This window comes from Rhineura floridana, chromosome 1 (genome assembly GCF_030035675.1).
Source record: "Rhineura floridana isolate rRhiFlo1 chromosome 1, rRhiFlo1.hap2, whole genome shotgun sequence".
In the NCBI taxonomy this organism is placed as follows: domain Eukaryota; kingdom Metazoa; phylum Chordata; class Lepidosauria; order Squamata; family Rhineuridae; genus Rhineura; species Rhineura floridana.
This window is the reverse complement of record NC_084480.1, coordinates 173494024-173512447: the sequence shown is the minus strand read 5'-3', so window position 1 is coordinate 173512447 and position 18424 is coordinate 173494024. Positions and strand designations below refer to the sequence as shown.

General features: G+C 41.8%; 2 protein-coding genes across 2 annotated transcripts in view; both read left to right on the top strand.

The window, feature by feature from the left end:
- The window catches only part of LOC133365089 (protocadherin beta-16-like), a 93903-nt gene that overhangs the window by 26194 nt on the left and 49285 nt on the right, over nt 1-18424 (top strand). The window lies entirely within an intron of this gene.
- LOC133375575 (protocadherin beta-16-like) lies at nt 747-3364 on the top strand. Its single transcript, XM_061607324.1, has one exon. The coding sequence runs from the start codon at nt 896-898 to the stop codon at nt 3362-3364; it is 2469 nt and encodes an 822-aa protein (XP_061463308.1). The 5' UTR covers nt 747-895.

Here is an 18424-nt window from a genome sequence, read left to right as displayed (position 1 = left end):
AAGGGATCCTGGCAAATTGGCCTTCCATAACAGCTGATAGCAAAGCACTGAATGTAGCCGTTGAAAATGCTCTCTTGTATCTAGGAATATTTAATGATGCTAAATACCTAGCAAGTTGATCATCATTACATTGGGGACACATCATGGTACACAAAATATGTTTCTCAAAAAAAGTGGTTTGTGTTGTCTCTAAGGATTTATTAAACCCCAGTATCCGAGTCTAGACTCCATACATATCCTTGGTAACTACTTTGACTTTGTACACCTCCTGGCCTCCTTTTGAATCTAAAATGACCAGGACTGAAAAGCAACTCCCTGGTATTTAAAGATATTAACTTGTTCTGTTACATGTCTGTCGAGGACCCATTTATATTTCCTACATTCCTTTTTAAAAATTATAACTTTAGTTTTATCATAGTTGATCATGAACCAGTCTGCCATGCAGTATCTTGAGAATTTAGTCATGAGTCTTTTTAGTCTTTTTAGTCTAATCTGAGATTGTGAGGGTAGTACAGCATCATCTATATACAGTATCAAGGGGGTTTCTGTACCAGCCAGACTGGGCAAATGGTGCTCTGTTTAGAGTTTAAGATCACCTTTGGGATTACACGTAACCTGCACTGTTGAACTATCGTGTAGCTGTTCTAGCCTTTTTATTATTCAGCCACACGGTGGCAGTATAGGCCAACACATCAATTGGAATTCAGGATTTTGTTTTGTGAAGCTCATATGGATGTCTGAAACAAGAAGACAGCTAGTTTTGGTCTGTGATGAGGAGATAACATTCAGAGCAGCAAAGCCATCAACATTGCAGCACCATATTTATTTCTCCATCAGCAAAGAAGTCAGAGACTTCATATTTTGGCATAAAATTGAACAGAGACAGTCTTAAACCATGGGAGACTACTTCGGGAGGAAACAAGGTCTGTATCTTTTTCTTTTCCTCTGTCTTCCTGGAGCATTATGTGTTTCAATTCACTATTCTGTGCCTGAAGAAAAGAAAAGTGGGTCTTTGGTGGCTAATGTATTGAAGGACTTGAAACTGGGAACAGGGGAGCTGTCTGCTCGCAGAGCCCAGCTAGTGTCCAAAAGCACTAAGCAGTATTTCCGCCTTGATACCCACTCTGGGAATCTGTTGATAAATGATAAAATAGACCGAGAGGCTTTATGTGGCCAGACTGAACCTTGCTTACTTCTCTCCCAGATTGTGCTGGAAAATCCCTTAGAGCTCTACAGTATTGTAATTGAGATAGTAGATGTGAATGACAACACTCCCAAATTCTCTAAAAATGAATTTGAACTGGACATTCCTGAAATAGTTTCTACAAATATGCATTTCCCCTTGGAATCTGCGCAAGATGAGGACCTAGGGAAAAATAGCATCCAAAACTACACCCTCAGTTCCAACGAGCATTTCCAGCTTGATGTTACAAACAATGAGAGTGGGAGCAAGTATGTGGATCTTGTACTAAAGAAACCACTAGACAGGGAGAAAGACCCACATTTTGAATTGACTCTCATGGCTTTGGATGGAGGGGTCCCACAGAGAATGGGTGCAGTTCGAATAAGTATTAATGTTTTGGACATCAATGATAATTCCCCTCAGTTTACTCAGTCTGAATATAAAGTAAGGTTAAAAGAAAACAGTCCACAGGACACTCTGGTCGCCAAAGTGGAAGCCACAGATTTGGATTCTGGTTCAAATGCGCAGATTACCTACTCATTCCACCGGGTGCCTGAAAAAATATACCATTTGTTTCATATAAATGAAATCACTGGGGAAGTCACAGTTTGGGGGCATGTTGATTATGAAGAAGAAATCAATTATGACATAAATATCAGGGCAACAGATGGAGGGGGTCTTTCAGGGCACTGCAAGGTCCAGGTAGAGGTTGAGGATGTGAATGACAATGCCCCAGAAGTGTCAATCATATCCAGCACCAACACCATACAAGAAGATTCTCCCCTGGACACAGTGGTGGCCCTCTTTAGTGTCACAGACAGAGACTCTGGAGACAACGGAAAAACTTTGTGCTCAGTGGACATAAATCTTCCCTTTGTGTTAAAACCCACTATGGATAACTATTACCAGCTTGTGGTCCAAGCTCCGCTGGACAGAGAGAAAGTTGCTAAATATAATATCACCATCACAGCCATTGATCGGGGCTCTCCCAGGCTCACTTTAACAAGAATTATTAATGTTCAGATCTCGGATGTCAATGACAACCCTCCAGTATTTGAAAAGTCTTCATTTGAAATGCCGATACAGGAAAATAATATCCCTGGATTGCTAATTGGCTCAGTCCATGCTGCTGATCTGGACATGGAACGGAATGCCAAACTCACCTACTCACTTTTGCCCGGGAAGATTGCTGATAGTCCTGTGGCCTCTTACATCTCGGTCAACTCTAAAACTGGAAATTTGTATGCCCTCAGATCTCTGGATTACGAGCAGATTATGGATTTCAAAGTGACAGTGAGGGCTACAGATGGCGGGTCTCCTCCCTTGAGTTCAGAAGTTATTGTCGAATTTGTTGTCACAGATGAAAACGATAACGCCCCCTTCTTCCTCTACCCCCTTCAGAACAGTACATCGCCCTGCAATGAGCTGGTCCCCAAGTCAGCAGAGGCCGGTTACCTGGTGACCAAGGTGGTGGCTGTGGATGGAGATTCTGGTCAGAACTCCTGGCTTTCCTATGAGTTGCTGAAGGCCACAGACCCTGGCCTATTCAGTATAGGAGCCCAGAATGGAGAAGTGAGAACCAGGAGGCCCCTGAATGAGCGAGACACAAGCAAGCAGAGACTCATGATAGTGGTGCGAGACAATGGGCTCCCTCCCCAGACCAGCACTGCAATGCTCAATGTCCTTCCAGTGGATGGCTTTTCAGATCCTTACATGAAGGCTGTGGAGGTTAGTAACCAAGAACACGAAGAAGATGGGACCTTGACCTTGTCTTTGGTGATCTGCCTGGCTGCAGTCTCCTTTGTGTTCCTAGTTTGCATTGTTTCATTTATTGTCATCAAGATCTACAAGAAGGATCCCAGGGGAAGTTTTATTGCCGCACCTCCTCACTTCCCACCTGCCAGGCCTGATATTCCAGAAAACTGCACCGATTCTCAGAGTGGGTCACTTTCCAGGAGTTACCACTATGATGTTTGCTTAACTGGTGGGTCCTTAAGCAGTGAGTTCAGATTTCTCAGGCCCCTCATTCCTGTTTTTTCTGTGGGGGACCCAAACATCCCTGTGAACCACAGGATGCCTTCTGGTTCCCAAGATATTCCTGAGCAGGTGGTGGAAAAAGAATCAAGGGAACAGGTGAGAAAGATCAGTTTTTTTAATTACTCTATGCACCAGCAAAATTAAACCAGGTTGCCATGACATTGGAGATGCTTTTTGCTTCATAATAGGGGGCATCTGTTATCCATTTCTTCTCATATTATCTTTTTTGATAAAATATGTAGTGGCTAGATACAAACTGGTTTTGGAAATTGTGTGTTTATTTCAAACCTCTGAGAATATTTTGATCAGCATCTACCATTTTTATAGCTGGTTCATTGTTTCTATTCTCTTTCCATGAGAGTTCTTCTTCTACCCATCACTTAACCATTTGCATTCTTTCAACTACATCATCAAGTCTTTACTTCATTATCCACCCTTCCTGCTCACATCCCGTGGCTGCCCCTACCTTTGGATCTTTCCCCTTTAAAACAGTCTGAAAACATTGTGTGTTAATCATGGTTGCTGTATATATATTCTACAGTAAACCCTTACAGTGTAGATGACATACTTGTAACTTTAAAGCTCAAATATATGCATGTAGGAAAACTGATTGGGCAAAGCTTCCCATATACATATGCACAGTTGTTTAGAAATGCAGATATACTAATGAAGATATCTAATCAACACTTTTTCTGTAGCAGAATGTTTGCTGGATATGTTGTGGAGCCAACCTAGTCTTTCCACTCTAGATCCTTTGGTACCTGAATCTTTCCTGTAACCAGCATATGTGAGAGCTAGGGATGGGTGAGAATTTCAATTCAGTTTATATTTCAAGTTGAATTTATCAGATTCACACTTTCTGAAACAACATGAAAACTGAAACACAGCCATCCTTCAAAATTTGCACTTATTTGAATTTTGCAATGCAATTCATCAACCAATGTTTACAAAAATGCATGTATTAGACAATTTAGATAAAAATGAATATATGAGTGAATATAACATGCAGAAATGCATTATATGATGAGAAATGGCTTGCAAAAAAGTGGACGTTTGTCAAAACTGCCTACAAAAATGTATTTATTAGGATAAATTAGCACTACAATGCTGGAGAATTCTCATGAGGATTAAAAAAAAGATTGCAAATTGCTGCAGAAATGTGGAAAACTGAATTTACAATTGGAATAATGAGAAACTGAGAGAAGCAAAACTGACAGATCTTTCCATCCCCAGTGAGTGCCTATTTGGTTTCATTTGGGCAAGAGGATTCTGACCAAAGCCACTTCAAGTCACAAGCACGCTTCTATCATGGATCTGCCAATTTCTCTTCTGTTCCCTAGGGAACCACAGCACTGCCTGCAATAAACCTAGAGCCTTCAAAGATGCACAAGGATTAGATAAAGGATTGCTATCTCTAAAGAATCACTTTCCCAAAGTAGGCCAGCATACTTCCATTCCCCACCTGATAATTGCACAATCTTTTCTGTTGATGTAAGGTAATCTGAAACAAAGTTTATCAAGAACGGAGAGTAGTTGAGTAATACAAGACAGCAAAATCTAAATGAAATTTCTAGGCTGCGCTTGACTCCTAATTTGAAAATGCAATTATTATTGCATAATCCTGCCCACCCAGCCCAGCTTAGTGGTCTTTGTTTCATTCTTAGAATATGATGACAAACCAGTTTGATCTAGTCCTCCCATCCTAACGCATTTCTTGACCCATTGCTGGTTTGAATATGTATCAACTACGTCTTATCCAGAGGCTGCAACCCTACCTCCCTATTCATCAGCTCCCACTGGTAGTACATGCCCTGGTCACCTCTCGATTGGACTACTGCAATGCGCTCTACATGGGGTTACCCTTGAAAATGGTCCGGAAATTACAGCTGGTACAAAATGCGTCGGCTCGTCTGCTCACAAATAGCCGCCGCCGTGACCACATTACGCCGGTGTTAGTTCATCTACACTGGCTTCCAGTTGTTTTCCGGGCCCAATTCAAGGTGTTGGTATTAACCTTTAAATCCCTATATGGTCTCGGCCCAGTTTACCTGAAGGAACACCTCCAGTACCACCAATTAAGCCGCCTGACCAGATCAGCCATGCAGGGCCTTCTCTCAGTACCACCAACAAAAACAGCTAGGTTGGTGGGAACTAGGGAGAGGGCATTCTCAGTGGCGGCCCCCACTCTCTGGAACTCCCTCCCGTTCGATCTTCGACATGCCCCCTCCCTGGATGCATTTCGCCGAGCATTAAAAACTTGGCTTTTTGAACAGGCTTTCGGGACCTCCGGGGTGGGCTAATCTTTATCAATATTACTGAATGCCCGTTGTTTATACACTGTTTTATGATGCTGTATTGTATTTGCTCTGTATTTTAAATTGTAATTTTACTGGAATTTAATTGTGTACGTCGCCTAGAGTGACTTCGGCCAGATAGGCGACACAAAAATTAAATGATGATGATAATGATGATGAAATTTATTTCATCATCATCAAAAGGTTACACAGCCCATAACTTGTTATTCTATGAGTGATGGGCTGTGTAACCTTTTAATTCTCTGTCTAAAACAACAGCTGGTATAGCACATCCATCTGATAAATAGGAAAAGCAAATGAAAGGTCATTGCTTTCATAATCACTTCAACCAACTCCGTATCTTCTCCTCTAAGAGTTCACTCTATAAACGGAGGAGGAACTGGTCTCGTGCTGCTAGCTCTGACACTGGCACCGCTGTATGCCATTGGGCCAGCTCCAACCCAGACATATAGAGGTGTATGCACACACTGTTATTATTCCAGAGTTCCATTATGCCTTGGGTTATGTTCTGGTTGACTTCCAGCATGAAAAGAAAAAATTGGGATGTTGATTACTGACTTTGCTCATGTGCTCTTACATTTTGCTCTCTGCATATATTATCCCTTTGAATAGTTTTCAGTCCCCCCCCCTTACTTCACACAGATGCTCTTGGAGTCACTGATTCATAGGGTCGCCATAAGTTGTAGTCGACTTGGAGGCACATAACAACAACAACAAAGAATTTAAAGCCCCACTTCCCCAGATTAAAAAAACACAATATGAAAAATGTTCTTCTGGTATATCTTTGACATTTCTACAAGAGCACACTTGTGTTCTAGCATGAAGTAGAAACAAAAGATTATTTTTTAAAAAAAAAAGGCTCTGAAGATTAAAAAATTCTGTATTGTGTATTTTTTCTGCAAGGTCACACCTGTACTCTAGCTGGGAGTAAAAAAATGCATAGATATAAAGTCTACTTGTACTATGCTTGCCCAGGATACACACCTCTACAAACATCTGATGACTGGGAGAATTTAGTCTAGTACTGGTCCCTTTGCCCTCTGGCTCCATTCATTCCAAAATACAAGCTGCTGTTACTGCAATATACCTGATTCTGTTGGCCAAGGCTGACGAGACTGCACTTAATAGTGGTAGTGTGTGAGACTTGAATAAATAATTATAAGGATGTTCGGCTCTCCCATTTATTTTCTTGATATCTCCCAACCCCCCAAAAGTCTTGGGGTGGGATCGCTTACCTTTAAGCCCACTTACTCAGACAACTGCTGTTGGAAACACTCAAGCTTGGGTGAGTTAACATCTGACATATAAGGACACTGAATAGGCAAAGGGCAAAGGGCAAAAGGGAGAGAGTAAGAACCCTTGATCCTGTGCATTCACTAGAAAGGGGTCTGGTCTTGCCGGTTTCAGTAGGATCACTTGCTTTGTCCTTAATTCTCCAAACTACAACACAAATGAAAGCATTCCTGTCTCCTGAGCCATCTGCATGTGCCAGAGAACCCAGAAGACAGGTAGCTATTGGTGGCAACAGGTAGTTAGTATGCCAAACCTTCTGTAGATCTATGTATGATGGTGACTAAAACATTGTTTCCCAAGAACAGACAGTGTCTAAATGGGGAGGGGGATGCTTCTGGCCACAGTTGCCCCTTGAGAATCAAACAGTAGCATTGGCTCAGCCTTCGCCAACTGGATGTCCTCCAGATGTTTTGGACAACAACTCCCATCAGTGCCAAGCCAACTCAGACATGTTGGCTGAGGCTGACAGAAGTTGCAACCCAAAATATTTGAGGGCACCAGGTTGGCAAAATCTCCTAGATGCAATCTCAAATTGCAAAACTCGTAACTTCTGTAGCAACTACACACGACCCAGGCGTGTTATAAAGGGAGGGACTGGATTATCCAGTCTCTACTATACCAGGATGAAAGCCTAGGCAATTAATATACCAGGCAAATAAATGGAAACCTGGAGTAAAAGGTCAACTCATTCCCATTCCTTATGTTCTTTGTGTGCCCAGCTTTCATGCTTCTGTACATTCCTTTTGTTGGAGAATGTGGGAGCAACTTAACTTGTTCTGAAAGGGTTAAGAGGTAGATAGACGTTAGGATCTCCATATGCCTAGGCTATTTCTATCCTTTACCTCTGCTGACTCACCTTTCCTGTCTGAAAGATGATAAACTAAGGTTGCTGACCACAATATCCAGTCTCTCCCTTTCTCTTTCTTCTCTTTGTTCTCTTGGGAGAAAGGACAAGTCTTTGCTCCTTTCTCCTCAAGCATGAGGGCATGCACTGGGATCAGTGCCATAGACCTCCAGTTTACAGTAACTGGAGACAGATAGAATCTCTTTCCTGTCCAAGTATGTATTTCCTTAAATAATGTAGCTTTCTTATTTTGAACCTTAAAGTCTCTCTGTGAGTAACTTCCAGACAAGGTGGGCTGCTTAACTAAGATTCACATATAAAGCTCACTTAGTGATCGCTGCTTACTCGCACTCTGTAACAGGTTAATAGGCTCAGGACACTGAGTAATTAAGGAAGCTTTTGTAGTGTAGATCATGAAAGCTGGCAAAGACCTTTGGAAGTAAGTGCAGAATTACAAGCAAAAGGCTTACAGAATGACTAGTGTGGAAGCTGCATTTCAGATTAAAAAACTAACAAAACACAATTACCAGCAGTGGGAATTTCAAATGAGAGCACATCTTCGGAAACTGAAGGTAATGACAGTCATTATAGACACCTCACTGGGTGCTGCAGTATCGAAACAGGAGAAAGCACTTTGACGGGAAAAGGATGAAACTGTTCAGGATTCGATCATATATTCTGTGAGTAATTTGCATATTTCCCTGGTATAGAAATGTGAATCTGCCAAACAGATATGGGAAAAGCATCAGGAGAATCATATGCCTTCAGGGCAGGCTCACTTAGTAACTTTATTCAGGAGTCTAATTCATTTAAAACTGAAAGAGTGTGACTCATTCACAAATTGACCTGATAGAGCAAATGGCTGAATGTGAGATGATTTTAAATGATCCAATGCAAATTGCTCTTTTCCTGGAACCCCCCCCCCAAAAAAAATTATATGGAGCCTCTCATTCTTGTTCTTCAGCAACAGGAGAAATCTCTGATCGTGAGCTGTACAACAGAGTAATATTTTAGAATAGGAGAGATAAGAACGTCAAGCTATGAAGCTACTTCCTCATTCCTAAATCATGCTGAGCGAAGAGCAGGAAGAGGAAAAATTAGTGAACAAAGCACAGATCCCAAAAAAAGACTAGAGTTTGCTATATCTGTGGATCCCTAAACCAGTATAAAAATATGAAAAGGAATGCAATCAAAGGGACAAGAATGGGAAATCCTCCAAGAGCTGTAAGGGCAAGGAGGAAAATAAATACTTTTAATTCCTTTGTGATAATTGGAAGCCACATGTCAGAAGCTCTCAAGAAGAAACCTAATTCTAAAATCTTCATGGATAGTGGGGCAAATTCTCATATGTTCAGAGATAAAGGATTGTTTATTAATCTGGAGAATTTCAAATTACTTTGTGAGACAGAAGGGGGCACCAAATAGATTTTTCTTTAACATTCTCTGTTAGTTCCTTGACTGTCTGCAAATCTTATCTCTGTGAGCCAAACTACAAATAGTCGATGCACAGTAATATTTGAGGATGATTCATGCAGCATTTCTTGTGATAATGTCGTCCTTTGCCCAGCCATTAGAAGGGGAGGGGATGTATGAATTGGACGAAGGGACTCCAAAGACTAATGTTGCGGAGAACCTGTGTAACTTGCAATGTGTGCATTTTTGCCACTGACATTATGGTCATTCATCTAAAATTGACATACTCCAAAAAGAGGACTAAACGATGCACCTTGCAAAACAAAAGATGTGTATGTTATGTTAAAGCCAAGCCTACCTCACTCAGTTTTCCAAAGCAAAGTGAGAAGAAACTGAAGCACCCCCTAGAGTTGATTCATAGTGATGTCTGTGAAATGCCAGTACTTTCACATGGGAGGAAAATATTTATTTTGAACTTTATCAATGACTATTCGAGATTCACTGTAATCTGTATCCTGAAAGAGAAGGGGCAGATGTTTCAGAAACTCAAAGAGTATGTAGCTATGGTAACCACCAAATTCCAGAGAAAGCCACAGATACAACATTCAGATAATGATGGAGAATATATGTCTAGAGCTACCCAGAAGTTCCAAGAGATAGATCAGCAGACCACTGTACCCCATAACCCAGAACAGAATGGGGTTGCAGACAGAAAATTTAGGGCACTCATGGAAATGTCACATTGAATGCCCCAGAAGCATTGGAGAAGCCGTGTGCACAGCCACCTATCTGTAGAATTGTTTACCAACAAAAGCAATTGGCCACAAGACACCATTTGAACTATGGCATTGTCATGTACCTAACTTGGCTCATCTAAAAGTATTTGGGTCCAAAGTTTATACTCATGTTCCAAATTAGAAAGATCCAAGTTAGATAATACAGCCAAAGAAGAACTCTTTGTTGGATATGCAACAAAGCAGAAGGGATACAGAGACCTGAATCCTGGAACAGAGAGAGTTGAAATTGAAAGGGCTGTCTGATGAAGGGGAAACCAAACTTCAATCAGAAGAGGTGCCATCCCAAGAACCTGATGGCAAAGAAAAAGTAGAGATGCCAATCAGCATCATAGACTGCAGCAACATACCAGTACAGGAGGACAGTGAGGAATCTTGAGCAAGAAGAAGAGGAACCTGCACTGCCAGAAGAGGCAGCAGAGAGTCCTGTACCAAGATGCTCAAAGTGCACCAATAGAGCTGTACCTCCACTAAGGACTCTTCTACCTTGCAATGGCTGGTGAAATTCCAGAGCCAGAGCTATGGGAAGATGTTGAAAGCCTACCCAGAGCAAAAGGGGACGAGTGGTAGGAAGCAGCTAGGGAAGAGCTGGAAGCTCTACACAAGCACAACTCGGAAACTGATCAAATTACCACAAGGAAGAAAAGCAATTGTATGCAAGTGGATCTTCAAGAAGAAGACTGATGCTGAAGGCAACATCCAATATTACAAGACAAGATTGGTTGCCAAAGGATGCTCAGAAAAATATAGAGTGAACTACAATTAAATGTTTGCCCCAGTAGTGAAGCACACCATCATCAAAAATCTTCTGGGTGTTGCAGCAACAGGAAGATGCAAGTAGAGCACCCAGATGTAAAAACTGCATTTTTGCATCATGTGACAGAACAAAACCTCTGCATGCAACAATCACCAGGACTTGAAGCACCCAGAATGGAAGCATTAGTGTGCAAGCTACAAAAGAGCATCTATGGGCTGAAACAGACAGCAGGACCATGGAATGAGAAGCTGAACCAAATGCTTCTGAAGGAAGACTTTTAATAAGGCAACGCAAACAAATGCCTGTTCAATAGATTCAGAAATAATAAATGGACTTATATTCTGACCTACGTAGATGATCTACTACTAGCTTATGAGAGCCGTCAAGACAAGCAAGAGCTAGTAGATCATCTGAACAAGAAAGTGGATGGAATACAAATGGAAAGGGATGAAGATAGTTCCTTCACACTAAATTAAAAAGAAACATACTTGAGATGTTACGGCTAGCAGACGCACATGCAGCATCTACACCAATGGAAGTAGGATACATGAAACCAGACACCAACACTGAAGTGTGGCTGGACAATGAAAGTTACATGCAAACTATAGGAAAACTCCTACACAGTATATAAGTACAGTAACTAGGCCACATGTGGCTGCAAAAGTGGGATACCTATGCAGGAGAACCAGCTCACCAACCCCAAAGCACTGGGAAGCAGTCAAGAAAGTGGTAAGAAAGCCACAGCAAACCTAAAGCTAAGGCTATCAGCTACCCTAAATCCCACACTCCTGGGAAATGCAGATGCTGACTGGGCTGGAGATACCAAGAATCACAAGTCAACCAGTGGATACTTGCTCTACTATGGAGAATCAGTTATCTGCTGGGCGAGCCAAAAGCAAGAGACAGTGGCACAATCATCCACAGAGGTGGAGTATGTATCAGCTGATGAAGCATGCATGCATGTGATATGGCTATGCACACTTCTACTAGACTTTGGCATATCTGAACCGGAACCTATCAGGATACTTGAGGACAATCAAGCCTGCATCAAGCTTGCATAATCAGAAAGACTGAGTCCACACATGAAGCATGTTGATGTGAAGTTCCACTACCTGAGACACACGTGAAAGAAGGGACTTCTAGAGATGAAGTACTGTCCAACTGAAGACATTATTGCTAATGCATTGACTAAAGCATTGGGCAAAGTCTGACACAAGGAACTATGAGGCAAGATGAATCTTGTAGAGTGAACCAAGTCTCATTAAGAAGGGGTGTTGGAGAACATGGAGCATCTCAACTTGTTCTGAAAGGGTTAAGAGGTAGATAGACGTTAGGACCTCCAGATGTTTAGATTATGTCTATCCTTTACCTCTGCTGACTCATCTTTTAAAACCAGTAGAGTTGCTCCCACGTTCTCAAACATGAGGGCGTGCACTGCGATCAGTGCCATAGACCTCCAACTTAGAGATAAATAGATAGAATCTCTTTCCTGTCCAAGTATAAGTATTTAAGCATTTCCTTAAATAAAGTAACATTTTTATTCTGAAGCTTCAAGTCTTTGTGTGAGTAACTTCCAGACAAGGTGGGCTGTTTAACTTAAGATCCATGCACAAAGCTCACTCAGTGATAGCTGCTTACTCACACTCTGCAACACCGTTCACACATAATTCTTCTGTAAGTTACTTCGGGGACCCAGCAAAATGTAAGGAAGTGCTCAGGGAAAAGTATGGTTTTATTAAAATGATGTTAATATAAACAAGTATTTATAGTGAGGTCTACCAGTATCTTTCATAGCTGCTAAAAGCTTGAAGGGAAACGGAGAGCGGGAGAATTCTAAGGTTACGTTCAGACACAAGGGTTATTGTGTTAGTTTTATGGATTATAATGGTAGTGCTTCTGTCCCAGTTTCTAACATTCCTTTCACACTGCAGTACCTGTTTCATTATGGAACTGTGGCTTTTTGACCAATTAACCACCATGTCATTCTAAATGTCATTCACACAGTGGGCGTGGTGTGACACAACAATGAATGTCATTGATCATGTGGCTACTCTCCCACTCTCTCTGGCCACGTGCACTTCTGTTCCCCCATGATTCTCCCATGAAAACATCAGGAAAGAATAATATGCCAATATGTTGCCCCAAATCTTGTCCCTTTACTCCCAAGATTTTCTAGGTTAATGGGGTTGCAAACAGATTTTTTCAGAAGCAATTAATTACGGAAATGAGTGCTAAGTTTCTACTACATTCTGTTAGATTTCCTGAAGTGGCTTTTATGTCCTGTTAAAGAGCAAATAAAATGTGGAAATTATCATGTGAAGAAATGTCAGGAAAATGGAATAAACTGCTGTCTAAATGCAGCCTAAGTATATCCAAGGATCAAACTGCTTTATATTCTGTTGTGTTCGAACTACTAGAACAGGTGTGGGCAAAGTTTAAGGTTCTCCGATCCACAAATCAAAACCTTAATGGACACAAGTTTTATGCACACGTATCTTAAGTTGTACATTAAAAGGTAAAGGTGTCCCCGCACTTATAGTGCGAGTCGTTTCCGACTCTTAGGGTGACGACTTGCGACGTTTTACTAGGCAGACCGTATATATGGGGTGGGATTGCCAGTTCCTTTCCTGGCCTTTCCTTACTGCCAAGCATATGCTGGGTACTCATTTTACCGACCACGGATGGATGGAAGACCCCTTTTACCGGAGATTCAACTTCCTCCTTCTGTTGGAATCGAACTCCGGCAGTGAGCAGAGCTTCGGCTGCATTACCACCACTTACCACTCTGCGCCACGGAGGATCTTCAGTTGTACATTAATAATATTAAATAATATTAACTGTATACATACCATGTCACAGCTAGAGGTTGAGGTCTTGTCGGTGTCCGTGATGGTTATAAGCCTTTTGAAGTCTGGTTGATAAGGTAAAAGGCCTAGGAGGGTGCAAGTTAATCCCCTCACACCTCCCTAAGGGAAGCCTGCAGAGTATGAGTAAAGGAGAAAGGCCTGAGGAAGAGGTGGGTTAATCTCTTCTCCTGGTCTAATGCCCCATGAAAAGGAAAAGGGGCATATCAATACCTCTTCCTAGGTGAGGAAGAGCGCAAGTAGAACATAAAGGGGGTGAAGACCCCACAGCGTGGGCCTAGTTTCTGCAAGTGGCCAGAGATCCCCAAAAGGGGGCAGTAATGATTGATTTCTCACCCTTTTCTAGGCCTCAATAGCCTCCTCTCTGTTCTCTTTGCCACATGCATTGTATTTGTTACTTTTTGGCTGGACCTGCACTCTCTCTCTTTCTCTCACTCCCCACCTCTGCCCCATGTTCATATTACTTAGCAGTCTTTAGCAGCCAGTAATTCTCTTCTTTCCAAACTGACTATGCCTCTTAGGGAGCTGCTGCTCTCTCCTTCCCCTCCATGCTTCTTTGGCAGACTCCTCCACCTCCTCTCCTGCATGCTGCCCGTGTCTTTTCACTTACTTATTTCTTCTGCATGTCAGGTGCTTCCCTTTGCCCTTATGAGGTGGCTGCAAAGGGCCGAGATTATCCAGTCCGTCAGCATCTCAGGGAAGACGCTGGGAGCTGCAAAATGCATGAACACCTTCATTGGCTGAAAAGTTGCAACTGAACTATCAAAAAGCCACATGTGGTTCCCAAGCTGCAGCTTGGCCAGCTCGTAGTAGGAAAACATGAGGTGAATTTAATCATTACAATTTCCTGCCCTTACATCTAGCACAATATTTTCTAGTTATGTTTTAAAAGATTTATTGAGCATCAGTGATGAAGAATTGTACATTATTCCCACTTTCTGAAGTTCAAGGATGAGCGCCAATCACAATGTCTGCAAGACAGCACCATCCACAAAGAAGAGGGAGGTCTCTGTGCACTCAAGGAAATTACCTTCCCCTCCACCAATAAAATTGCACATGCATACACTGCATGCCTGGCTCACTTGGATCTGTTGCCACACCAGGGCTTGCACAGCAGACTTCAAAAAGCCATTGCACAAGCAGGAGGTGAGAAAAACCAGGAGAAACGAAGGGATTGACAATGATATTAGAAAATGGACTGGGATGCAAATGACCAAATGGGAGAAGAGACTAATGGGTGGAGAAGCATCTGGAAGAAGGTATCAAGAGGTGGGAACGAAGAAAGAGAAATGATGGATGCAGAAATGACAACAGTTGTGGGTGGCAAGTGACAGAGAGGTGTTGTGTGCACCCCAGTTTCCAAACAGTGAGAGACTTCCAGAGGTTCCAGCACTTACTCAGGGTTCCATTTCCTTGGAATGAAGGTGATTGGAGACAGTGGTGTCTTTATGATATATGGCTTTATTAACACATATATACAACCTGAGCACAAGATGGAGGGGTTCACATAATAATAATAATAATAATAATAATAATAATAATAATAATAATAAAGCCACTTCTTCCAAAAAGAAATTCAAAGCAACCTACAAAAATAAAAGCAGATATAACAACAAGAATAAAAACATCCTAAAATACTCACAAAATACATAAAAAGCATTAACACTCCAACAGATCTTGCTTCTCTGTTAGGTTTGTAGGGCAGTCCCTAAAGCCATACCTTGAGATTCAGCACAGAAAACAGTCAAGCCCCTCTTCCTCTTTCAGATTAAAACACAAAAGCTACCTTCTGGCCCTAGCCAGGTGAGGGGGGTGGCTACCCTCCTGAAGAGCATAACTGACCAGTTGTTCCTAAGGCAATACATCTGCTCTTGACCAAGTCTTTAAACATGCAAGTTGGGTGCTTGGTAGACTTGGCCAGAGCCATTAGCTTAACAAAGAGAGCAGTTTGACCAGTTCAGCAGATTCCTTCCACTATAAATGTCATCCTTACAGCTACAGAATCACAGGCTTGGAGGGGACCCCACAGATACCATCCATACTAACCCCTGCAAACCTGTAACAAAAGAATGGGAGACACAGAAGGGATTGTGGAAGTAGGAGCCATAAAAAAGACAGATGGGTAAAAGGTAGAGAACTGAGAATATGTGGGGGGCACTAAACTGATTTACTAACTTACACAGCATTTGTTGGAGGCCCCATCTATATGAATCACATTGTGAAAATGTGCTTTCCTTCTGTATATGCATTCACTTCAGCATCTGATGAAGTAGACTGTAGTCCACTAAAGCTCATGCCATAAAAAAGTTGCTAATCTTTAAGGTGCTACAAGTCTCTTTGTTGTTTTTGCTTAGAAGAGACTAACAGGGCTATTGCTTTAGAAATTATGAAAACAGAAAAAGGTAAAGTAAAAAGTGTCTTCCTCTATTCTCCAAAGTATGTGTGTATACACTACACACACACACTTCCTTAGATATATTAACAATCTGTGTATGAACGAAAGTTTTCCAAGCCATATGCCTTTCCTCACAGAGGCTGAATATTTGCATTCAAATATAAAGCTTGCATTCTGGGGGGGTGGGGTGGAGGAAGACACGAGTACACAGTTGCAGTGGTGAATTCTATTTTTCCCCCTTTCTTGCTTATGAGATAAACAGTTATGAGATACGTAACTATATTGGGGGAATACATTAGGAAGTTTCAGCTGCCTAACAAATGTACACGTATACATTTCCTATTTTAAGGTTTTTCTAGTCATGTCATGAAGGCATTTCAGTTTACCCATTTTTGGAAAAACATACTAACAGTTTTAAAAAACAACAAGACTGACAAAAATCAATGAGTGGCTCAGTGAGTCTTGATAGGTCAGTGAGAATACACATGAAATATTATAAACATTGCAAGCTTACTGAAATATTTATGGGAGCCATATCATGCCTTGAGCACAAGATGGTGCTATTACACAACACAGAACAAATAGTCAAGGAGCAGCGATTGCTTTCTGGGACATCTGTAATCATGACACGAAGGAATCCCAAGGAGAAAGGCAGCAGATCGTCATTGCAAGCAAATCTTAAGATTGTGGAAGAGGCCATTATAACCATTTCCAAATGTAAATATAGGAAAAAGAATTTGCTTTGCAAACTTACATTGGACACTCAACTTGGGCAACTGTCTTAGAAAGAATCACTGTGTGTTTCTGACTGAGAGGAGGAGAAGCTGGGAGAATGGAAATACATCTCAACAGCAGGCAAGTTTTGTCTTTTTTTCTGTATCTCTATGTAGTAAAGTGTGAGTCCTTCCGCTATTCAGTACCAGAAGAAAAGAAAAGTGGGTCTCTGGTGGCTAATGTGCTGAAAGATTTGAAAGTGGATGCAAAAGAGTTTTCTGCTCGGAGAGCCCAGCTGGTTTCTAAATCCTCCAAGCAGTATTTCCAGCTGGATCCTCATTCTGGAGATGTGACATTAAAGGATAAAATAGATCGAGAAGCTCTATGTGGTCAGAATGACCGTTGCATTCTACTCTCGGAAATCGTACTGGAAAATCCATTGCAGCCATGTAGAATCGAAGTTCAAATAGAGGATGTGAATGATAATTCCCCCAAATTCTCTACAAATCAAATCCTTTTTGAAATACCAGAGCTCATTCCAACAAATACCCAATTCCCTTTGGAGAGAGCTCAAGATCCAGACATAGGAGAAAATGCTATCCAGAGCTACACACTTAGTGCTAATGAACATTTTAGGTTGGATGTGCAAAATCATAGTGATGGTAGCAAATATATAGAATTGGTGTTGGAGAAATCATTAGATCGTGAGGTAAACCCACAGATTTCCCTTATTCTATCTGCTGTTGATGGAGGGACCCCAAAGAGAACTGGCACAGCACAAATAATTATTGATGTTCTGGATGCCAATGACAACGTGCCTCAGTTTGGCCAATCTGTGTACAAAGTGAAACTAATGGAAAACAGACCATTGGATACACTGGTCACAAAAGTTGAAGCCAGTGATAGGGATATTGGCACCAATGCTCACATCACTTATTCTTTCAGCCAAGTGTCAGGAAATATGCTGAGAGTGTTCAAGTTAAATAAACAGAATGGTGAACTTACTATTGCAGGGATTATTGATTATGAAGAGAACAATAATTATGAGATGAGCATCAGAGCTATGGATGGAGGAGGGTTTGTTGCTTACTGCAAAGTCATTGTGGAAATTGAAGATGAGAATGACAATGCCCCAGAGGTGACCATCACCTCTATCAACAGTCGCTTACCAGAAGATTCTCAAACTGGCACAGTGGTGGCCCTCTTAAGTGTCACAGACCAGGACTCTGGAGACAATGGCAGAACTGCCTGCACCACTGGGACAAGCCTGCCCTTTGAGCTAAAACCCACTGAGAACAATTACTACCAGCTTCTGACACAACAATCTCTGGACAGAGAACAAGCCTCTGAGTATAATATCACCATCACAGCCACTGACCGGGGCTCTCCCAGACTCACTGCAACAAGAATAGTTCATGTTCACATCTCAGATGTCAATGATAACCCTCCAGTTTTTGAAACATCATTCTGTGAAATGCAATTAAGAGAAAACAATATTCCAGGTCTCTTAATTGGTTCGATACATGCAGTTGATGCGGACACAGAGCAGAATGCCAAAGTGACATACTCTCTTTTGCCTGGGAAGGTCAGTGATGGCCCCACATCCTCTTACGTCTCCATCAACTCTGAGACGGGGAAACTGTATGCCATTCGGTCTCTGGATTATGAGGAAATAAAAGATTTCCATGTGACTGTGAGAGCTCAGGATTCAGGTTCCCCTCCACTGAGCTCAGAGGTGATTGTCCGAGTTCATATCGTGGATGAAAATGACAATGCCCCCTTCATCCTCTACCCTCTTCAGAACAGCACTTCCCC